We start from the raw sequence: 25908 nt of genomic DNA, 5'->3' as shown, positions 1-25908 counted from the left end.
CTGGCGTTCCAAGATCATATATTATGTCTACCCCTAATGGACAAGTACGCAGACACAGACAATACCTTAAACATAGACTGAACAAGCACAGCTAATGACAGCACTCCAGATATTCCTGATACCTCAACAACATCTCACACTACTGAGACTCCAAGAGACGGAATCATGACTAGAACTCAAACAGGTACTGACATTAGACCTCCTAACAGACTGAGGTATGACTAAGCTCAGAAGGGAGATGTGACATAATGCACATACTAATTAGATAGAAGCCTGCAACACACACTGTTTACTGTGTATGCATAATTGGGTTGTAATTTATACATGTATTAACACATTATTTTATGGCAATCTTGTAATAGGTAAACACAGTTGTTTTTGTAATATACTTACTAACACTTTTGTAAACATGTGTATCTATATGTATTCATGTTGTAGTATAAATTGAGTTGCGTTGCACCCTGTATTCATTGCTGTTGTTATATCGCTAATAAAGACTGTTAACTATATATTCCGTGACGCTACACGTGGGTCCTGGATATCAATTAAGAATATCTTCCAAGGACAGTATGGCACACACATGGATCCACAGACTGCTTATTTAAGATGCCATGAATTACAATATGAAGAACTGGGATCTGTGCAAGCATTAACAATTACTAGGGACGATGAGGGAGTACCAACGATTACCACCTATTAAGTTGTCAAATACAAATCTTGAATCAATATTGTGAAACAAAGTCCCAGTTACATTGCAGAATGAAGTTGGTGAAATGAAAGAATGGTCACTCCAAGAGCTATTTCAGAGATTGCTTAAAGGCAGAGGCTTGGGTACAAGAGAGAGAGAGACGACAGCAGTCAGTGAGTACCAGACAGCCAGGGAATAACTTGAATGAAGAAATGAAGGAAGTTACCATGGACACTAGAAAGAAACTACCTGCACAGACTAGAATCTACACAAGCTAAGAGTAAGACATACAGAGACAAGCCCACTGGGTAGATGCAAGCGAAGAGCATTAAATGTTTTAACTGCAATGAGAAAGGTCACTCTTGCCCCAAGGCTAAGAAAGGTTCATTTAAAGTGAGTATGGAAGGAAATGAAGAGACAACATCAGAAATTCAGACATTTGATAATCAGACAGTATCAGAAGAGATCACCTTATGGACTAGAGTTCTAACATTCAGTCAGTCTGATGAGCAGCATCAACCCAGAACACATACAATTGGTCCAATTTATAAAGTGGATGTGACTGTGAGAGGTATTCCTACAAGAGCTTTTCTTGATCATGGTTCACAAATCTCTATAATTTGACATCAACTCTTGCCCAAGATTCAAGACAAACAAGGATGGTCAGATCAGCAGTGTATAGCTAAGACATATTGCAAGGTGGTGGGCCGGTGCTCAACCTATTGGAGCAATGGGAAAGGAACTGAGAACCTGTGGAATAGTTGTTCTCCAGATGGAAATAGATGAGACAGGTCAGAACTTAGAAATCCTTTGCTATGTACTAGATTCGATCAAGCCACTGTGGCAAGGTGAGTTGAAAGATTGTGTTGTGCTGCTAGGAACAAATGCTCTCACTGATTTTGGATTTAAAGTTGCTTATCAAACAGTACGGTAGTACTGTTTAAGTAGGGATTGCTCGAAATGATGTGTGCAAGCAAAAATTCTGCCTTTAAAAGCCAGCCTAGAAACATCTTACGAGACGAAAATCAGCTCTACGGAATAAAATGTAGCATTAAAAACAAGAAAACACTTATAGGCAGCCAGATATAGAATTTTTTTTTAAATTGCCAAAACTCAAAATTCCGTCTCCCTCACTCACTCACTGACCACAGTTGCAAGCCTAGAGGCCAAACGAAGCAGTGCACAGCCACAATTTTATGCCACAATAACAAACTCACCAGTGCGATGTGCCTTTTTGGGATCCTGATGAGTGTGTGCCCTCTGAACCTTGTCTTTCCTTTTATCTTCAATCAAACTGTTCCTCTGTCTTCTTCATGCAACGAAACCATATTGAGGCATTAATGTTCCATATCAATACTTTATTTGAGCAGCATAATTGACACCACAAAATTATTTAAGGTGCTTAGACTACGCTACTGTATGGAGGTTTGTCTACTAGATACCTGTATCTTCACAATAGATCAGACTACACTACAGTACGGAGGTACTAGATACCTGTGTATTCACAATAGGTCACAAGATCACGCTCATTCTTTATTCTACGCACATTATCGATCTATTGATCGATACCACGATGACCACACTCCTTTTAAGGTAAGCACACACCTTTGTAGGCTGACTCGAGATACTCTAATACAGCTGTCACCCTAATAGAACAATCACACGTTAATAACTAGCTGTATGCTTTAACAAAAGAAAACTAAACAAACTAGAATATTAAAAACTATAAATTTAAAAATGAAGTAGGGATCCAAGTGATAATAAGTAGTGAAACAAGAGATGAATGATGGTAACTATTACAGCATAGCTCAGTGGGAAATCCCTACTTTGGCATGGTATAACAATTATTTTGTGTTCAGTGCCAAAGTAGGGATTTTTCAAGGAGCTATGCTGTAATAGCTACCATCATTCATCTCTTGTTTCACCACTTTTGATTGCTTGGATCCCTACTCCATTTTTAAAATTATAATTTTAATATACTGAAGTCCCAATTCATCCAGTTTACAAGGACCAGGCTAATACTTCTAGTGAAGAGAAACATAGTTTGAAGATAGATCTGAAGAAGAGTATTCACTTGAAACCAGGCTGTAGTAAGTTGGTTCCAACCACTATTGATGGAGAAATTGTTACTCCTCCTCAAGTGAATCATGAGTCCGAATGATGCAGTTCTAGCAGCAAGTAACTACGATTTTCCAGAGGAATTATGGAATGGACAGAAGGATGTGATGATTTCTTTAACTAACTAGAGTAATATGCCTGTACTGGTGAAGAAAAAAAAAGGTCAGGTTGGTGAGATTGAGCATGTTGAGCTTGTAGCACAAGATGATCGTCATTGGAAAGTTGAATTTGAAGCTAATTCCAGAGTCTGCCACATCAGTAGTGAAGACAGAAGTAAACAACTTAGAGAACAGTCGAAGGTTGGAGATGCAGTCAGTGATGTAGAGAAGATAACATTAGTGGAACTACTGTTGCAACATGGTGAGGCATTTGCACAGACTGACAAGGATCTAGGAGAGACCAGCATTGTAGAGCATGTTATTGATACCAAGGGTGCATCACCTATATCTACTTGTCCAAGGAGAATACTGTATGTGCTAAGAGAAGAGCTGGAGAAGGAGTTAGAGAACTTACAGAGGTATGGATGTACTGAAGAGTCTAACACCCCCATATGCATTAGCATTGGTGCTTGTATGTAAGAATGGAGGTGGCTTACACATATGCATTGATTACAGAGCACTGAACAGAGATACAATTCCAGATAAGTATCCGATCTCTCGAATAAAAGAGTTGATTGATCAAGTGGGTAGTTGTAAGGCCAAAGTGTTCTCTGCATTAGATTTAATGAAGGGCTACCATCAGGTCAAAGTTAGAAATGAAGACAAGCAAGACAGCTTTTGTGTGTCACCAAGGATTGCATCAGTACAGAAGAATGCTGTTCAGGCTAATAAATGCTCCAGCCACATTTCAAAGGTTAATAGACAAGTTGTTCAATAAGAAGTGGCCATTTGTGTTTACATATCTCGTTGACATACTCATAGTGTCTAAGCCAATTGAAGAACATTCTACACATGTGTCAGCAGTGATAACTAAACTAACAAAGGTAGGCTTAAGGTTGAGGTCTGAGAAGTGTCACTTTGCGAGAACTGAGATTGAATGTCTTGGACACACTTTGACCCCAGGTGGAGTTAAGCTTAACAATGAAAGCAATACAAGAGTTCCCTCAGCCTAAATCTGCTCAAGAAATCAAGAGTTTCTTAGGACTAGTTAATTTCTATCAAAGTCATGTTCAAGACTTAGGAATTCATGTTGGCAAAGCCATTAACTGAGTTAACCAGAACAGATAAAGCAACAGGAAAGACTGTAGAGTTTAAGTGGTCAGAAGAATGCCAGAAAGCATTTTGGGAGATCAAGAGTCATTTTTCTAAAGCACCAGTGTTACAGTCACCAGATTTTGACAAAGCCATTTTTCTTGTGGGTGGATGCCAGTACTGCTGGTTTTGGTGCAGTCTTAGAACAAGAGAGACTAGTGATGGAATGACAGCCTCTGTTGCATTTGTCAGTAGACCTACTTCATCAGCAGAACAGAAGTTTGCCGCTACAGAGTTGGAGGTAGTAGGTCTAGTTTTTGCACTAGAGCACTTTGAAGTGTATGTTCTGGATAATCAGGTGACTGTGCATACCGACCATCAAGCGGTAGTGAAGTCATACTTGCCGTACTTAAAGAGTCAGACTAAAGGTCTTTTAGCATGCATGTTGGTACTTACGACTGGCAAGATTTCTTCCAACAGTGAAACTAGAGTACAAGCTAGGTAGAGCAAGTGTAGTAGCAGATGCTCTATCTAGAGCTCCTGTTGGAGAGCCAGAAGTACATACAGTAGTAGTGCAAGACCAGAGAATTCAAGAGCAGCAAAGTGGAGATGTAGAAGTAAAGCAATTATTGGATTATGTAGAATAGAAGCTGATGATGACACTGCCACTAAGAAAGTAGTGAGTCACGGTAACAGAGGCTATTATGTGGTCGACTGAATTCTGTATCAATAAGATGCTATGATGCCATCCAGAAGAAGGATTGTGGTTCCAACACAACTGAGAGACCAAATACTATCAGAGAACCATGATTATATAGGCATGCATCTGTTATGCCAGCATAATTTTGAGAAAAATAGGTGGTTGAAAGAATTGGAGGATATTCTGAAATAATCAGATGAGTTCCAGGAATAATTGGTAGAAATTTTTCCTTGTAGCCTGATGCAAAAATCTTTTGAATACACCACTGAAATAGTGCAAGCATAAAAACGGTTGAAAAGATCAAGATACTCTAATAGAGCAGTCACTTACTCTAACAGCGCAATCATTCACTCTAATAGAGCAGTCAACTTTGAGCCCATAATTCTAATATAACAGTCACTTACATAATCTTCAGGAATGATTTTAGGAATAATAGGTAGATAGTATTTTGATGAATAAAAAAACAATTTCCATAATAGACTTAAGCCTAATAAGTACTTTTACCAGAATTATCTAATAGCCATAAATGAAGCATTCCATCTTACACATCATATTCCTAGCCATAAGTAGTTGCAACAGACTTAGAATAGCTATCTGCAGCAATAATTCAAGAGTTTTCAATTATTAGTGTATTAAAGAGCTCTGTAGCTATAGCTACATGATAAGTTTGGTACATAGTGATATCAATGATTATGTTCAAAGTCTTCAAGAAGATACATTGGTATAAGAAGTACAAGTTTCAGATTTACAGATAATCATGCAGTTAAATCCCTGATGCTGGCTGCAGATTGTTAACATGAAACGACCTGACTGCTCTATTAGAGTATTTGAGCATTATATTGATATTCTGCAGGTCAGCTATATAGGGTTGTTCCCGTCCCCGTCATGTTTTTACCCTTTGTGTCCCCGTCCCAGTTTACCCCCCCCCCCCCCCCCCCCATCCCCACCCCTGTGGATGTCAAATAATTCTAAAATTATGCTTGTAACTATCCTATAATTCCGGAATTATTCTCACAAAATTATGCCGGCATAATAGGCGCAGGCCTAATAAACAGTCAAGTGTTAATCTGTAGTTACTATCTAATCAAAAACAACCAAGCTGTAAAAAAAGGTGCGGCCCCAAAAAGGCCATGGTGAAAAAAGATGTGAAATCCAAGGTGGCGGCCAAGAAATGGCTGTGATGGTAGGTTAATAGTAAAAATTTTATTAACAATAATTCAGGTGAATTTGGTGCCAAGACCAAGCGGCACAAAATCCACCTGAATTGTCGTTATTAAAATTTTTACCATTAACCTACCATCACAGCCATTTCTTGGCCGCCACCTTGGATTTCACATCTTTTTTCACCATTGCCTTTGTGGGGGCTGCACCTTTTTTTACAGCTTGGCTGTTTTTGATTAGATATCACTTCTTTTTGTATTTGTATACTGCAAAGCCGGCCAATGGCTGGCTTTGGGTTTTTTTTAACCCATGTGTTTTTTTCTTTACCACAGGAAGAAGAAAAAACTTAAAGAAGATTTTTAATGCTTCAATTAGTTATGATTTTATTAGTAATTATACAAATTATATACATATATTTTTTACATGCCCATTATTCCCCACAGGATATTATTTTGCAGCTGATCTCTCTACTGGGTGACTTGAAATGTAGCTGAACTATCTATAAGGTGACCTCTTCTAGCTGATCACTCTACAGGGTGATTTGTTTCTAGATGAACTCTCTACAGGTGATTTGTTTGCAGCTAAACTCTCTAAATGGTGGTTTCTTTGTAGTTGAACTCTCTACACGATGGTTTCCTTGTAGCTGAACTCTCTACTAGGTGACTTCTTCTAGCTGAACTCTCTACAGAGTGATTTGTTTGCAGCTTAACTATCAGAGTCTACATGATGGTTTCTTTGTAGCTGAACTCTCTACAAGATGACTTCTTCTAGCTGAACTCTCTACAGGGTGATCTTTTTGTAGCTGAACTCTCTACAGGGTGATTTGTTTGCAGCTGAACTCTCTACATGATGGTTTCTTTGTAGCTGAACTCTCTACAAGGTGACCTCTTCTAGCTGATCTCTCTACAGGGTGATTTGTTTCTAGCTGAACTTTCTACAGGTTATTTGTTTGCAGCTAAACTCTCTACATGGTGGTTTCGTTGTAGCTGAACTCTCTACACAATGGTTTCTTTGTAGCTGAACTCTCTACAAGGTGACTTCTTCTAGTTGATCTCTCTACAGGGTGATTTGTTTCTAGCTGAACTCTCTATAGGTGATTTGTTTGCAGCTAAACTCACTACATGGTGGTTTCTTTGTAGCTGAACTCTCTACATGACGGTTTCTTTGTAGCTGAACTCTCTACAAGGTAACTTCTTCTAGCTGAACTCTCTACAAGGTAACTTCTTCTAGCTGAACCCTCTACAGGGCGATTTGTTGTAGTTGAATTCTCTACAGGGTGATTTGTTTGAGGCTGAACTCTCTACATGGCAGTTTCTTTGTAACTGAACACTCTACAAGGTGACTTCTTCTAGCTGATCTTTCTACAGGGTGAATTGTTTGTAGCTGAACTATCTACAAGGTAACTTCTTCTAGCTGATCCCTCTACAGGGTGATTTGTTTGTATAGATGAACTATCTACAAGGTAACTTCTTCTAGCTGATCTCTCTACAAGGTGATTTGTTTGCAGCTGAACTCTTTACATGATGGTTTCTTTGTAGCTGAACTCTCTACAAGGTGACTTCTTCTAGCTGAACTCTCTACAGGGTGATTTCTTTGTAGCTGAACTCTCTATATGATGGTTTCTTTGTAGTTGAACTCTCTACAAGGTGACTTCTTCTAGCTGATCCCTCTACAGGGGGATTTGTTTGTAGCTGAACTCTCAACAAGTGATTTATTTGCAGCTGACCTCTTTGTGTGGTGGTTTCTTTGTAGCTGAACTCACTACAAAATGACCTCTTCTAGCTGATCTCTCTCCAGGGTGATGTGTTTCTAGCTGAACTATCTACTGGTGATTTGTTGCAGTTAAACTCTCTACATAGTGGTTTCTTTGTAGCTGAACTCTTTACAAGGTGACTTCTTCTAGCTGAACTCTCTACGAGGTGATTTCTTTTGTAGCTGAACTCTCTACATGATGGGTTTCTTTGTAGCTGAACTCTCTACAAGGTACCTCTTCTAGCTGATCCTTCTACAGGGCGATTTGTTTGTAGTTGAATTCTCTAAGCGGTGATTTGTTTGAGGCTGAACTCTCTACATGGCGGTTTCTTTGTAGCTGAACTCTCTACAAGGTGACCTCTTCTAGCTGATCTCTCTACAGGGTGATTTGTTTCTAGCTGAACTCTCTACAGGTGATTTGTTTGCAGCTAAACTCTCTACATGGTGGTTTCGTTGTAGCTGAACTCTCTACACAATGGTTTCTTTGTAGCTGAACTCTCTACAAGGTGACTTCTTCTAGCTGAACTCTCTACAGAGTGATTTGTTTGCAGCTTAACTCTCAGAGTCTACATGATAGTTTCTTTGTAGCTGAACTCTCTACAAGGTGACTTCTTCTAGCTGAACTCTCTACAGAGTGATTTGTTTCTAGCTGTGTGAACTCTCTACAGGCGATATGTTTGCAGCTAAACTGTCTACATGGTGGTTTCTTTGTACCTGAACTCTCTACAAGGTTACTTGTTTCTAGCTGATCCCTCTACAAGGTGACTTCCTCGAGCTGATCTCTCTACAAGTTGATTTGTTTGTAGCTGAACTCTATACAGGGTGATTTGTTTGCAGCTGGTCTCTAGGGTGATTTGTTTGTAGCTGAACTCTCTACAGGATGGTTTCTTTGTTACTGAACTTTCTACAAGGCAACTTTTTTCTAGCTGATCTCTCTACAAGGTGACTTCCTCTAGCTGATCTCTCTATAGGGTGACTTTTATCTAGCTGAACTATCTACAGGATGATCTGTTCATAGTTGAACTCTCTACAGGTTAATTTGTTTGCAGCTAAAATCTCTTGTTTCAAACTGATCTCACTGTAGCATAACTTCTTTGTAGCTGAACTCTCTACAGAGTGACTTTTTTTGTAGCTGAACTGTATATAGGGTGATTTGTTAGTACCTGAACTTTCTACAGGGTGATTTGTTTAAAGCTGAATGCTCTGTAGGGTGATTTGTTTGTAGTTGATCTCTCTACAGGGATCTTTGCAGCTGAGTTCTCTACAGGGTGACTTCTTCTAGCTGAACTCTCTCTTGTTTCTAGCTGATCTCTCTATAGGGTGACTTGTATCTAGCTGAACTATCTACAGGATGATCTGTTCATAGTTGAACTCTCTACAGGTTAATTTGTTTGTAGCTGAAATCTCTTGTTTCAAACTGATCTCACTGTAGCATAACTTCTTTGTAGCTGAGCTCTCTACAGAGTGATTTTTTTTGTAGCTGAACTGTATATAGGGTGATTTGTTTGTACCTGAACTTTCTACAGGGTGATTTGTTTATAGCTGAATGCTCTGTAGGGTGATTTGTTTGTAGTTGATCTCTCTACAGGGTTTCTTTGCAGCTGAGTTCTCTACAGGGTGACTTCTTCTAGCTGAACTCTCTCTTGTTACTAGCTGATCTCTCTATAGGGTGACTTGTATCTAGCTGAACTATCTACAGGATGATCTGTTCATAGTTGAACTCTCTACAGGTTAATTTGTTTGTAGCTGAAATCTCTTGTTTCAAACTGATCTCACTGTAGCATAACTTCTTTGTAGCTGAACTCTCTACAGAGTGATTTTTTTTGTAGCTGAACTGTATATAGGGTGATTTGTTTGTACCTGAACCTTCTACAGGGTGATTTGTTTATAGCTGAATGTTCTGCAGGGTGATTTGTTTGTAGTTGATCTCTCTACAGGGTTTCTTTGCAGCTGAGTTCTCTACAGGGTGACTTCTTCTATAGTAGCTGAACTCTCTCTTGTTTCTAGCAGATCTCTCTACAGAGTAATTTGTTTGTATAGCTGAACTCTTCACAGAGTAGTATTTTGGTTGCTGAGCTCTCTACACGGTGACTTGTTTGTAGCAAAATTCTTTACATAGTGACTTGGTGGTAGCTGAATTCTCTACAGAGTGACTTACTTGTAGCTGAACACTGTATAAACTATAAAGTGACTTGTCTGTAGCTGAACTCTCTTCAGGGTTACTTGTTTGCAGGTGATCTCTATAGGGTAACTTGTTTGTATAGATGAACTCTTTACAGGGTAGTTTCTTTGTAGCTGAACTCTCTCCACAGTGACTTGTTTGTAGCTGAATTCTCTAGAGAGTGTAGCCGAACTCTCTACAGGGTGCATGACTTGTTTATAGCTGAACTCTCTTCAGTGTGACTTGTAATGTTCTGAATCACTACAGCGATATATTTGTAGCTGAACTCTCTATACGGTGACTTGCTTCTTTCTGAACTGTCTATAAGATTAATTGTTTGCAGCTGAACTCCCTACAGAATAACCTGTAATGTAATAGAATTCTATAATGGAGTAAATAAATTAGCTGAATGCTCTATTAGGGTGACTGTTCTATTAGAGTATCTCGATCTCGCATTTGCTACACGGAGTTGGCTTTCGAATCATAACTCAGTGGTTTGTACTCCAATTCTTCTATACTACTGCAAGGACTTTCAATGAAGATTATTCCAGCTATACACCGATTTTCAGCTCATTGCTCTAAGCGGTTTGCCTAGTAGGCGTGAAAACTAATACTTTTTTATTCCTAAAAATCGATTGCATAATTGTGACACAGGTTGGGTTTTGTGTCATATCTCCGTGGTCTTTATCTCGATTCTTTTCAAACCACCAAAAGGCACTCCTACGATGGTTACTCCATCTACATAGCAATTTTCAACTCATTCCATGAAGCGGTTTACCCTGTAGGCGTGACAACAAATCGATCTTGTTTTACGTGAATAATCGGTAATAACTCCTGAATCATTCATCGAATGTGCACCAAATTTGATGCTAGGATTTGCCTTTGGACTCCCCTTCTGTGTGCTAAATTTCAAGGCGATCAGAATACGTGTTTGCGTTTTATAGCAATTTTTGCAAGTGTGCGAAAAGACGAAGAAGAAAAAAAAATGAAGAAAAAAACCAAACTTTGGCCACTCGTATCTCGGAAATGGCTTGAGTGATTTCCTTCAAATTTGGAATGTAGACTCCCCTAGCTGGCGGGTAACTCTGCTGCAATTTTGGTTCCAATCGGATGAGGTATCACCGAGATACAAATGTGTGAAAATGACGTTTTCTTTCTTCCTGTCAATATACTCACGGTGTGGCACGCCGGCTTCTTGGGCCGCACGACACATTATCATGTGTCTTGATTCAAAGTTGGGTATATACCACACAAGTAAAAGATACTCATGGCTAACAGGCTATAAATGCATTTTTACACTTACTTAGATTGAAACTGAATTCACGCTTTCATACTTGAAGCACTTCGTAATTGAATTACCATCCAATGCGCATACCTGTCAAACCACTTGTGGAAGTGGTTTGAAGTGGTTTGTGAGGACGCAATGCACATTAGTTGACGCACGCCATGAATACATGTAACACTTCTCGCACAGGAAGCATGGCAGCATCAGGATGGAGTGCTAGCGCTACTCGTGTGTTGATAGCTATATGGGGTAAGTCTATGTACAACAGAAGCTTGACTCAGTTAAGAGAAACTAGATCATTTATGAAGACATAGCTGAAAAAATGTTCACGTGGGAACAATGTAGAACCAAAGCAAAAAACCTAACACAAAGGTACCAAAAGGTAAGGGCCTACAAAAACATATATACACTGCTAGATTGTAAGTATGATGCAGACCAAAAATAAAAATCGGCAAATGGGCAATAAACGTCAGGTGTGCCCATATTATGAAGAACTAGATGCTGTTTTGGCCAAGAGAGCCTCCTCCCAGCCTGTGGTTATTCTTGAGGCGATTAGCAGGTTGTTCTATGTTATCTTAATGGTATTTTGTTTAATTAATAACATTAGATCCTAAAAGTGAGTCTGAAGATGCTGATAAGGAGCCAGACGGTACAGAATCCACTGCGACACTAGAACAAAATGCAAATAGCCCAGTCAGTGAAATCCAGAAATCAGACTTGAGGTCAAGTTAGTCTGTGTATTTATTTGGTATTTTAGTAACCTGTCTCATTTGGTCACCTATACAAGCCAAACTTTCTTGGCCTTAAATAAGCAGTTGGTTACATACCAACGTTGAAACCGGGTCACTACTGCTGACCCGGATGACCCACTGACCCGGATGTGACCCGGATTAATTAAAGCCGAGACGTGTTTCGGCTAGTCTCGAGCGAGCGAACGAGTCTACATTTTGAGCGTTCGATTCATGTTGAGTAAATATTGCAACTTCAGCCTAGCTGTAGGTTGAAGACCAAAAAAAAAAAAAAAAAAGGTTTTCACCTACTGACAATAGCTACCCCTCACCAAAGATACCCTCAGTTTCGTGCTACATACTGCACTTACTAACAAATGGGCGTGGCTGAGCATATGTTGGTAATGCGATAAGTGGGCGTGGCTCATTAAAGAGCTACGCGATAGCGTTTATAAGTTCCACGTCATCAAACAAACAATTTTGTCTCCCAATCCGGGTCAGACCCGGATAAATTGTAAACCGGGTCAGACCCGGATGACCCGGAGAAAATGTGACCTGGATGACCCGAACCAGTTTCAACGCTGTTATATACCACTAATGGGTAGAATATTTGCCCTTGGGAATACAGTTGTCCTTTATAAAGAGTATAGCAATCACCATTGAGACATGCTCCACTGTATTTCCTTAGGCTCTTCTAGTACACCAGCCGATACTAGCTTGAAATCTACTACTGGAACATCTGCTGAGACAGATGTGAAGTCCACTACTAGTAAAGCTACTGATACAAAACTACCATTAAAAGTACGTTGTCAGCGAGTAGAGTGTAGCATGATGTTTGGTATACAGAAGGGAAACGAAAATCCAAAGATAATTCAGATTTAATTGAAAAATTGGCAAAGCTAGATGAAGAAGCAGCAAAGAGATCAGAGGATCAGACGAGGAAGTGGCTTGAAATGGAAGAGGAAAGAGAAATGAGACAATGGAAGATGGAGCAGCAACATGAGGAGAGAATAATGACTATGTTTGGTACTTTGATTGGTCAACTATCAAGAGTCACGAACCCTGCAGCTCCTTACATGGGGTACCAATGTAATATGTTTCTTTATGAATCATTTTACAGAGTATCCAACTTTTGATCATTCTATTAGTCATTGTTCATCCCCTTCAAGTCATGATGGTACTGACAGCGTACATTCAAACTGAACAATATAACAGTGGTTAGCAAGGATTGTAATTTTTACTAAGGGCATGACAAGGTGGTAATGATTGTGTAAAGGTTTTTACTGATGTGAGTATAGGTAATCTTTCAGTGTTTCCCTGACATTGCTAGCAGCTCCAGTGCATCGTCTTGGACATATATTGTGAAAAACAACACATGTTACTATAACATCAGTAGTGTATTGTATATCCTGTGCCAAAAACAGCCCAGCTGTAAAAAAAGGCGAGGCCAAGAATGCACAAGTACATGTTCATGGAGTAACCAAAAGACATGATATCAAAATCTGGCCAAGAAAGCATTTACAGTATAGGCACTTTTGTGCATTCATTTTCTATATGCTTCACATTATCACATCCAGCTAGCTGTACATGTGTGCTTGCAATATAAACAATACTACTGAGATGATAAAAGATATTACACTGCATTGTTACCAAAATTAATTTAACTAAAAATTTATAGTTGGTTTCTACTTGGCCATCTTTTTGCACTGTATATTAAAATAAAAAGATGGCCAAGTAGAAACCAATTGTAAATTTTTAGTTAAATTAATTTTGGTAACAATGCAGTGTAATATCTTTTATCATCTCAGTAGTATTGTTTATATTGCAAGCACACATGTACAGCTAGCTGGATGTGATAATGTGAAGCATATAGAAAATGAATGCATAAAAGTGCCTATACTGTAAATGCTTTCTTGGCCAGATTTTGATATTGTGTCTTTTGGTTACTCCATGAACATGTACTTGTGCATTCTTGGCCTCGCTTTTTTTACAGCTGGGCTGTTTTTGGCACAGGATATCACTACTTTTTGTTGACTAGAGAACATACAGCTAGGTATTATATTACATACACTGTAAATCCAGAAGTGTGAAGGTCACACTGTTGGTATGGCTCCTGCGGTCGCCTAGCGTTCAAATTCCCACAAGGACTCACGTGATATCCCATGTGATGTTTCACGTAAGATAAGAACCGGCAAAGTCAAGGCTACAGTCTTAACTGTTCTTGCTGAAGCAGTGGGTTGGTGATATAACTAGTGCAGTCGAAATCTGTGCGTGACAAGTGGAGCCGAATCAGCTGCGAGTTGTTGCTGAATGTATGCCTCGGAATGGACATGAAACCTGACGGCACTGAATGCATCACACTATTCTCCCAGCAAATTTCCGGGTAAGTTCATGTATAGTTAAGTCATTGTAAACGGCTATATAATTACCGTCGTATTTTTAGACAGGAATCTCCCATGCCATGGTAGCTTCCTGGGATTATATACTATGCTTGTGCATGTAGGCCAGAGCAAGGGGGTGTCACTCAGGCTCTTACTGTAGGTCAATCTGCGACCGCGGTCAAACTCTAAGTCAACGGTCAAGGCCACAAAATAGCTCTTACAGTGGGTCAAGGGTCAAGACGATACGGAAGATTTGAAACCCACAATCGAAAACTATACGTAGCTACTATCAAGTTTACGGAATTATACGTAACTCACAAGAAGTAAGGATCTCCAAGATGTTTTAAAGCTCCAACAGGCATTTCGCCGTAATTATAATGATTTTTCTCTCCCAGCTGCTGGTAGCACGCACTAAGAAATTATCATACTAGGTTACAAGTGCAGGTGCGTATAGGAAAATAGAGAAATAAGTGGAGGTCAAAAGTTCAACAAGAAATGCTCAAGTCACGATGATAAATGCTGCAAGTCAAAGGCCAAGGTGAAAATTGGTCAAGACTTTGATCGCGGTCGCAGATCTACCTACAGCGTGAGCCGACATGATACCCCCTTGCCAGAGCCTTGTAGCTGGCTTGTTTTAGCTGCGTGGGTCAGACCATGAACAAGTTGAGCTGAACCCTGAGAAAACAGTTAAAAATGAAAGAGGATATTTTCTCAACATTTCAACCAACCAAGATGGTTGGTGATGACAACAAAGATGTCAAGAGCAAACAAGTGCTTCCACCAACAGTTCAGGAAAGGTTAATAGGCTATATACTTTTATGGCTTCCTATAATGTATGGTGAAAACTTTGGCTATAAATAGTGTGTCAGGCATTTGAATGATTAGCGGGTAAGTCAATACTACAAATGAGTTAATATTTTTGAGGGCTCAGCTCAATGCGTACATACAGTAGGCCGTAATTACTATATGCATCGATTGATTGATGTGATAATAATATAAGCAGATCTGAGACAACCATGGACCCTACTATATAGTAACTGGGCAGATATATAGAGTTATGTATACTCTGATATAATTATTGAGTGTTGTAGTTTGCCAATGGTCAAAGCTAAATTAACCATTTTAGACAGCTTTTTGTGATGTTGAAGGTGTCAGGCAAACTCCAGTTAGGGGCAGGCAATAAAAGATTATTTTTTAAAGCAGGAGAGGAACATGCTTAGGCCTGCAAGGTACAGGCTTAATCTACTTACCCCAGTAGATGCACCATATTATATATAATGCACATATCAATGTATTACCCTACTAACCCCTCCCTCCCCCTCGGGCATATATAGGGCTATAGTGGGCACAACCGAATGTTAAATGCCCCATGGTAGGACAAACCTATTGTGTCTAAACCACACCACTGGCTCCACTTGCAATGTGGGGGATTTGACATAGCATAGAAAAAATACTTGGGTGTTTAATGAATGATTGTCAAATGCCCCATAGTGAAGCAGCAGTTTCATGTCAATTCGCCTTGTAAAGCCCCACTTATAGGCATTACATCCAAGGGGGGAACACATTGGTAGGTGCATAATGAGTTTACATGTTAAAATTTAGTCTGTCTTGCTTTTTTCATGCTTATAGCAGCTAATGTACTTATTCTCAAACAATCAGGACTGGAAATACTACAAATTGTCTTTTACTTTTATCTATCAACTATCCAATCACTGCTAGTTTAATTAAAATTTCCTTTGCTGTTGTGTAACTTGTTTACCATTATGCTATAACCATTAGTCCCTCCTAGTTTATATGTCTCCTAGCAACAAAAATTGTTATGTCAATAATGTAGGTGAGAACCACAAAACAAGTCAAGTATTATATTCCAAAATTGGTCATCAACTGCTGCAGTATGCTGAATACATCTTGGGAATGGCTATGTGGGATGCTCACTTTAACAATAATCATAACAGTGGAATTAAGTGTTTGTTGACATGTTAGTCTGACTATATTTTTTGATTACATGGTTTTAGTTGCTGTGCCTTACCATACTGTATCCCTTTCTGTATGTGCAGGGTGGATACTGATGTTGTGACTGTTGGCGGGTGAGTTTATGGTCAATGGACAAATCACGTAAATGGTGAAGAAAAATTAATATGTGGTAGCTACCAAGACCCCACTACTATATTATGAACTCTTGGTGGTACTTCATAGCCAAACGCTAGTGTATCTGGCTTCTTGTGCTATTGTAGTCATTTTTTTTTAAATTTATGGGATCATCATAATGTAAATGTTTACTACTACAGTATATTTATGCTATCATTAAAGAGTTTCGGTCTATAATTGTGGGTTACTGAAAGGTGACGCGCTGATGCTGGCTTTTAAGTGAACACTGAAATTTCACAGGCACTGAAGGGCTGGGGCGGGATTAAAGACGTGCATGGGTAATGTAGCAGTAAGTTACTTCAACTACATCACTACAGCGGGTATGAAACAGCTGGCTATAGCTATGTACGGCCCTGCATGGGCCGCGGAGTCACGCTATAACGAGTCAGTGGAGGCATACCATGGCGAATTTAAAACAAATCAGTGACTGGACTCACAATTAAACCAAGAGTTGATAGCACAATGAAATCAGCCAGCTCGCTATGGCTAACCACTTCCACACTGTTTTGGGTTTGGGAATTGAAGCGGGCACCTCACATCTCGACGTCATGGCGGCAAGTTCGAATCTTCAAAGAGCACAAAAGTGATCTCATAAACCAACGAACAACTCTTAGCGAAATTAAACGTACAGATACATTATGTAAAAAGCCCCTGATAGCCGCAGCCTTTTTACAATACAACTTCATGGTTGAAAGAAAATCGCTCCAATGGGATGCGATGACGAAGAAAATGAAAAAAAGAACAATGCACAATTGAATAAATAATTTAATTAATGCATTATAAATGGGTGGGCGATGGAACAAACTACTCCAACAATTCACCTGACTTTTCGTGTAGTAGTTACTCATTATACAAAGGTTACATGCCCTTGGTTTCGAGGCGGAATCTTTTAGTAAGGCTGAGATTTCGCCATGCGGATTTTAAAAGATTGTGTAATCGATCCCTCATGTAAATGACTCACAGTAGTGGTCGCGTGTTTATTATTTTGTGGGCACGCGCTTTGTGCTTCTTGGCCTCGCGACTCACTACCGTGAGTCTTGATCATCCTTTTCAATAGATACCTCCACCATCCCTTAATTCTACCGAAGGCATTTTCTACCACCATTCTTGCTCTGCTTTGGCGATAGTTGTAGTGCTGTTGTTGCCTTGTTAAGTTGCCAGTGTCTGGGTAAGGCTTCATCAACCATGGTAGAAGATAAGTAGGATCTCCCAGAATCAGCAATGGAATGTCAACATCATTAATACATTTAGTCCAGTCAAGAAAGCACATTCCTCTGTTATATTTATTGCAAAATGATGAACTTGCAAGTACATGAGCATGGTGTACTTTGCCTGGCCACCCTATACTTACATCGATGAACAGACCCTGCGAGTCCACCACAGCTTGTAACAGAACTGAGTAAAATCCTTTTTGATACACAATCTGTACGTGTGCATTTGATTTTTCTTGGGGCTGGTCCCCCTGGACACATCAGCAATTACTGGCTGTCCAGTATAATAAATAAATAAATCTGAGGATCGATGAACTTGCCTTCGCATCTGTCTTCTTCGTTCCACCTTTCTGTTCCACTGTACCAATGTTTTCAGGGGCGGATCTAGGGGGTTTCTAAGGTTTCCAGAAACAGGTCAAGTGTATTCAAGTAATCAAAATTATATTTTACAGTAGTTAATGCCTCCCTTGCCAAACGTACACATATCTTTTACAAAGGGCTTCATATTTCTAAAGCAAGAACAATGCTAAACACACTGCCACGTAATCCATCGTCATTTAACACTTATCACATGTTAATGATGCTGTTATTGTGTGATAATTAATGGTGCAATGGTTATCACGCGATCTACTGAATGTCATCATTCAATGCAGTTTAGTTTTGCAAGTGTGAAACACCATCAATTCGGTTACAATGTAACTAGAGCTAATCAGCATTTAATTCTCATCAAGTGTGAAAACACCTTTACTTATACATACAGTTGATACAAGTAGGCTGGCACTAGGTTGTAACCTGAAACCTCACAGCTGCTGGCATTGTTGGTCACATCCAAACCATTAACACATTACTTAATTAAATGCCAAGACCTGATGTCTGGCTTCCCTCATAGCAATACACTCATTCCAATATTACCCGGTGTTAGGCGCAATTTTTGAATTTGTGCAGTTTATAAATTGCGCTGCGCATTTTGAATAATTTGTGCACACCAGTAAAGCATATCTAGTTCAAGTGAGATGACAACTGAAGTGATTGTGATGGCTATACTTTCATACCTTTTCAGTTAGTTATACTTCCTAGTAACCTACATGCACCATTTTCTGTACAGTGCACTGACACATTCTAAATTTATTAGCTCTATACTTTCTTTACATCTCCCACACAGAAACGATGATGGCCTGAGTGGTTTAATGTCTGGTTATAGGGCAAAGTTCTGGAATTTCGCCTTCCAATCCTGTGTCAGGGCTTCCAATCCTGCAGGTCTGCAGTATGCTGACTGACTTGTTTAACCTTTTATAATGTTACACACAAATATATTAACAAAACTACAACCTTGATTTTGATGCAGACCATTTAACAGTTAAAATTACTGTTTATTTGTTTATAGAACCATTGGATGACTAATGCCATTCTTGCAGGATGATTGGTTTTCAGAAATTGATACAGCTCACTTGGTGAGACTTTTAATCCATATTGAAGAATTGTAATGCATTTGAAAAATGTACTATCTCCATAGGTAAGGTGTAACAAATTGCTTGTACATTGGGATAGCATGTGCGGTTTGTATGAAGGCATGCACTTACGGCAAGACAGGATGACAATGATTATGACTATGTATATATCAAGATACGGAATTGTTGTAACTCGATATACTGGAGATTATATATTGGATAACATATAGCTGTATGCCTGATGCCTTATGTATTAGTGCAACATTCTTTATTTGTGTATATAATAGCAGCTGCGAATGTCATAGCTACAGGCTGTGAGAAAGATACAACTATGCCGAAGAGAGAATACTGACAATCTTAAGATTAGGTACTGAGCAATCAGGAGGGGGATCTTTATTTACCATAGCAAGTTGCTACAATACAGTTGTGTGCCCATACTTGTGCAGCAGCATTTCTATACAACACTAGGAAAAGACCAGAAATCACTTATTGTATTGTATCCCTCAATCGACCACTGCTGTCACAACGTGATTACAGAAATCAATCAAGACTCACGGTAGTGAGTTGCGCAGCCAAGGAAAGTAGGGCGCGCAACTACTCAAGTGAGTTATTTACACAAACGACTAACTCTAATAGAATGTACACCTAAAACCTACCTTTAAAATATTCTTCTGTAAAAAAAAAATTTGCAATACAACAAAAAAGCCTTTGGTATGTTGTTATATAAGCATATTACAAGCAAGTAATCCCTGTTATATTTTAGTAATGCCACATGGAAAATGTCGTATTCTTCTTCTCCTTTGCATACTCGCTAGAGTGAGCCACCCATTTTTTGATGCTTATATTTTAGAATGTGTTAGTTCAACAGCCTTGGATTTACTATCACAAGTTCTTTGGCTAGTTAAGTTTCTTCAGTACAAATCTTGGAATTCCACCTCTCTTGCAAGAGCCACCATAAGTGATTTTCTCGAAGTTTGATTCATTTACTCTTGAGCTTCATGGGACAATCTTTGATATGTAAATAAACATATGGAGTAGTTTCACTTGATTATGACCTGCCATTTTCCTGGGAAGTGGCGAGATAATTTCCATAAGCACACTCATAAGATAATAACGTTGCCTACGCTAATTGCTGATTTCTTTTGCGGTCTTTTAGAACCCTATCTTACATTTAAGACACCTCTAACTACAGTAGCATTTATTTACAGTCAGTGAACTTGGTGAATGCGGCCATTCAACACTAGGTGAATCAGTGTGGTGAACTTGCTATCGCATGCTATTCTTGTGTTTGTTATTCAGTTGTTATTTAACTATGGGTCTGAAGTAGCTAACGTAATCCACAACACAGCTTTTTTTTGTGCATTTCAAGGGACAACCCAGTATGTTACAAAGTAATAAGAAGTTTGGGGCACATTCTCACTTGCCGGGAAATGGCCTTTACTCAATCTGTTCACTGATGGTTTTAATGGTGGCCAGAAGCCATACCCTATTGAAGTTGCAACACTGACAAGTACCTGCACCACTATGGTTTTGCCACTTCATGTCCCACGCTATGATGCAATACACACAATAACTGTTGAAGCTGTTGTGATAATCTTGTATGAAACTATTAGCTTTATGCATAAATTTTTTTTTTGTGTTGATTGATATTAGTCAGTTACAAAAATGTGTGATATCCTAAAACAAAAACAGCCTTGGGGCTGTAAATAAAGGGGGCTGCCAAGCAAAGTAGGATCAATCAAACAAGCTTATTTAACAAGACTGGATAAGAACAACGACTGATATCAAGTTGCAACCAAGTAGATTGGAATATTATCATGATCAATCTGTAAAACAGTTGGTAACAACAAGGACTGATATCAAGTTGCAGCCAAGTATTACCCATTCTCTTTGTATCTAGCTATAGCTATATAATAACACTAGAGCAGACATATGCAACTGTTATTAAATTGTCATTTGGCCATTTTTTTTTGTAGTGTGTGATTTTAAAAAGCGGCCAAAAGACAATTTAATGACAGTTGCATGTGTATTTGCTCTAGTGTTATTATATAGCTACAGCTAGATACAAAGAGAATGGGAAATACTGCATTCACTTGGCCGTAACTTGATATCAGTCCTTGTTCTTACCAAGAATGATCATGGCAATATTCCAATCTAGTTGGCCGCAACCTGGCATTGGTCCTTGTCCTTACCACTTGTGTTGAATAAGCTTGTTAGATTGATCCTACTTTACTTTTTTTACAGCCTCAAGGCTGTTTTTGTTTTAGGTATATTTTGCTAATCTCATCAACTGGTTTTGTGACAAGGATAACAATGAATCTTATTTTGTGGCTTACTGCCATTTCCACTGTACTAATAGTGCTAGTGGCTGGCTTCTTTCAAAGAATTCATGGCTTATATCAGCTCTTGTTCTACTCCGTTCAATGCGCTATGTACACCACCATCTTGAAAAGTAATTAAATGACAATATCATTTAAAGTATCGGTTTGTATCAGGTATGTATAGCTTAACTGACACAAGTCTGATACCACCAATTATCAGAGGCCAACTTACTAGTAGCTGAGAGAGAGAAATCTAGTTTTACTTAATTTACTGCAGTTGACATTACAGACATTACCAGTATTTCCATCAGTCATTGAAAACTGTGTGGACACAATGTGATAACCATTAAAATAAGGCAAAATAAAGGGACACACCCTTTACAGTTAAAACAGCTATCTCCTTCAGTGAGGCAAGAAAAATAAGCTGAATGGAGCTTTTAGGCTAACATAATAAGATTCCTTGTTTCCGTCACCTTGAGAGTTTCTGTTGATTTTCTGCATATTAGCCACTAATAAGCCAGCACAGCCCTGTAATCTTGTGTCTGGACTTCAATCGTGGTCTACCTCCATTTTGAAGTCTATCTCTTTCCCACCTGCCACCACCTTCCTCCCCTTATGACACTACTTTGCTTGTCCAACTGCTCAGATATTCTATTTTATTTGGTGGGAAACTCTACAAGCAGCTACAAGTTGGTATGAAAGGTAATACTGTAGATCGATGCATTTCTTGTGCAAATTTCATACGTGTACTTGCTATCCTTGGCAAGTTATGCTGACTTGAATTCTTTAAAACTGTTTATCTCAAAACTTCTAATGTTCGATTTGGATTGTTTTCCCAAAATCCAGTCACATATGGCAATTTTTATTGTTTACGACTGGTTAGGCATTGACAATAGTCAACCAAATTCTCCAATTGACTTAACAAGATTTAGTTGCATTATTCTTTAAATTTCAAGTTACTACTGTAAGTTTCAATTACTATTTTAAAATAGCATTCCATTATTATTATTAACATTCTATTAGAATAGTTTTGACTGTTCTATTGGAGTATGTCAATCTTTATAAAGATTTTCCCTTGTTCTCCCCTAATTCCCTTTTGTGGAATCAATGTAAATTTCCTATTACACTGTACCTATATTGCCCTGTCCTGTTCCCATTTGTTCTGTATGTTTGTGCTACTAAACCATGACAGTCTGGTGTTCCTGCTGCAGGCCTACAAGTTAAAATTTCAGAAAGGGTTTCCTGAACATGCCTCTGATTCAATGTGAAACAAGTGCCAAAAAACTTCAAAGATATTTAAAATTTTGTAAATATTTCTACCATTACGCTTATTGCATTCTACTGTAAAATTAAGCTTACACTAATATGTGGAATTCTTGCAGATTTAGAGATGCTGTCATGCACTTTAATAAATAATACTTTGTATACCTCTTCTTTATTGTTCAACTCTTGTATGTTTTCAATGGAATTATACCTTTCAGCGTCAACAGTTAACTAGTCTATTACACTAAAATGCTTCTTTGCAGCATTGCTGAATCTTTCCTAATTAACCCTTCATTTCCCAAGTTTTGCAGACACGTTTTTTAAAAAAAACCGTCTCCTCACCAATGGAATCTGTTCTCTCAAAGGTCCTCACACACTAGTAGCACTTGTTTGACTAGATGGGCTTTTCAATTAGGCTTCTAGCACCCACAGAATCTATTTATAAAATGCTACTGCATTTCTCCAATTGATGGCATGAAAAAGATCAACATGGATCTTGTAAACAAAAACTGAACATTTTTTAAAATGGTCCTCCTAAACCCAACTTGATACACAGCAACAGTAAGGTATGAGTAACAGGTAGAAATAATATAATTGTTGATAAACCTTTCCACAATGATTTTACAACAGTATAAAAGCATGCATGTGCTTACAATAATCAATAAAGTATTTCAATCATTTTATCCATCCTACTGTAAGATAAACGGACAGCAAAATCTTTCCACAACTAGCCCATTCGATGGTTTGACACCAGGGAGAGAAAATTCAGTGGAAATTGGCCTCTAAGCAATCCATATCCTTCTTCTTTGTCACTATCACTCACCTGCATTGTTTTTGAGGCACGCGTAATATAAAAAACAACAACCATGTAGTGTTTCAGCTCTTCTCTCATCCAAGTGCTATTTAGAACCACCCTGACTACTATTTCTAGGTGTTACCATATAGCCACTTCCTGAAAATCTAAAAATGTCACGCAAAATCGCTTAATGTATATTTTTAAAAATGCTAAAGATCAAGCCCTATTCTGTCCACATTTTCTATGGGGCGGGAAATAAAGGGTTATTAAACTAATACAGCAGTCACTCTGCACTAAAATACTCCAATAGAACAGTCAATAATATTCATGGATGGTATAGATGTTCTGCATGTACAATTGCTAGTGCATAAACCAATGTTCTGAAATTTAAATATTTATTTGTTTAGGAGCATTCGAATACGAATTCATAACATTAGAATCCTGTACGCGGGCGCTAATTAGGGCGGGCGCTAATTAGGTCACATGCAGTTGAAAATAGTACAGGACACAACACGCGCCAGGTATCAAGTTGTTAACATGAACTTCGCTATTGTTTACACTTAGTTAACAGCCTGTTGTCTATAGTCAGGTGCATGTGAAGTCAAAAACGCTACATGTGACCACAAGGTATGAGGTTGATTACAGTGATAAACTACTACTTCACTACTGTTTACACTCACTTTACTGTCTATATCAAAGAGTATTTCAACAAATAAGTGCATAGAACCCTAGGCCAGTTTCACATAAGGCCTTAAGAATGCAATCAGTGTTAATTGTCTATTGCGTAACCACTGGATGCTGTGGATGCCCATAAAAATGTATTGAAGCCATTGGGAAAACGATGATAACCGGCAGCAAAACTTTGGTAACTTACAAAGTATACGGTATGTTCTAATTTTCTGTACATGGAAAGAAACTACATTGATTTCTCTTTCGTTTCGTGGTTGTCCGCTGTGAATAGGATGAAAGATGCCCGAGTTAATAGGGTGGTGAAGTTAGAAATGTCACCAGACAAGGCCTTCCACAGCTGATATTTGTAAGTTCGAAGTCAGAAAATAACACAGGAACTTCAACAAGTCTTAACAATAGTTTTTGTTGCAAATCGCTTCGCAGGAAAGCGCTGAATTGGCATGAGAGCTAATAAGCTAACAGCGTGTTCAGGGAGCCCAGATACATCATCCAGGTGATAGTACGGCTTGTTCTTGTACTGTACATCTGGTAAACAAGAATAACAAGCAGCTGCTTGTGTGTTTCGTCTCCAGAAAACATTTTTATCACGCATTCTAACCTTTATTGGCTCATAACTCGCTAGTGACTTAGCGTATTTACGGCAGACAAACACCACAGGGCGTAGAAATCAATGCAGTCTACAGTGCTGCTTTAAAAACTCAGATATTTCCATTAGATTCTATGTGACAATAGATTTTGTGTCCGTGGTTGTCCGTTTCCCAATGGTTTCTGTACATTTTTATGGCTAACCACAGCATCCAGTGGTTGCACAACCACAATTAAAAGATCAATTAAAATACTTTCCCTTACATGAAACTGGCCTATAGGTCTTACTCATTAAATTCAATAAATTAAAATTTTGATTGTGGGTTTTAAATGTTAGAAACATTCAAATAATCTGCAGTTTTTCATTCAAACATTTGAATGCTCAATTCTAGCATTCGTTTATGCACAAACAATTGCATGCCACTGCAGCAATTTAATAAGGACAGTACCCCACAAAAAAAGCTAAATATTACACTACATCAATTACTTAAGATCTACTACGATCAAAACAAAGAGAATACTAGTACTACTCCATAGCCTACCAATAGCCTGTGAACACCATTACATCCGTCAAACAATTTGGCACCCTCCACAATCACTCCTTTTCTTACTTCATGATGTACTCTATAGTACTGAAAAGTATACCTGGAAGCTATTGCAATATCCATGGTGTTTATGATATAATGAGTAGTAACCAAAACAACAGTGTGTGTACCATCCAATGAAAGATGGCCTATAAAACCAGTACCCTTCGCTCTGCCGCACTCCACAGTTCTAGAGGAATAGACAGAAAAGCATATTGATGTCTAATCTGCATTTAAAAATTCAGCCACCAGATAACACAATGTATAAAATTAATATAAAAATTAAGACACATAGTAGCATGTCATATGGCCTGAGTAACAGTGCAACAGATCATTATGGTATAAAATGTAACTGAAAACAAGCTAGGTGATCTTCACACATTTGTAACTCAGTGCTTTCCTTCAATTCTTTGCAGAGAAATTCCCTGGAGTTTCAGTATTACACAGGCATTCTACTTTATTTACTTATTCAATTATGCAGTCACACATAGAATAAAATTTTCTTTGCTTTAATTGTAATTTCAGAGCAAAATGAAATGTGCCAGTGCTCAAAGAGACACATCCATAATATGTTATTTCAGGCGGGTAGAGCTAGCCAAAGTTAGCCACGTCGCTAAAGCAGTAGGATTTGAACATGAAGATAAATGGACTAATGATTTTGATTGCTTGACCCAAGTTATACTTACAGACAGAATTAG

The 25908-nt window shown here is 38.5% G+C and overlaps 1 protein-coding gene across 1 annotated transcript in view; it reads right to left on the bottom strand.

Annotated features, from left to right (window-relative positions):
* The window catches only part of LOC136237086 (uncharacterized), a 186013-nt gene that overhangs the window by 137802 nt on the left and 22303 nt on the right, over window positions 1-25908 (bottom strand). Inside the window, exon 3 of the mRNA XM_066027363.1 lies at window positions 25169-25400. Within this exon, the coding sequence (XP_065883435.1) occupies window positions 25169-25400 (232 nt within the window). The remainder of the gene's footprint in view (window positions 1-25168; window positions 25401-25908) is intronic.

This window comes from Dysidea avara, chromosome 10 (genome assembly GCF_963678975.1).
Source record: "Dysidea avara chromosome 10, odDysAvar1.4, whole genome shotgun sequence".
In the NCBI taxonomy this organism is placed as follows: Eukaryota; Metazoa; Porifera; class Demospongiae; order Dictyoceratida; family Dysideidae; genus Dysidea; species Dysidea avara.
The sequence above is the reverse complement of the archived record's forward strand: the minus strand, read 5'-3'. Positions and strand labels throughout refer to the sequence as shown.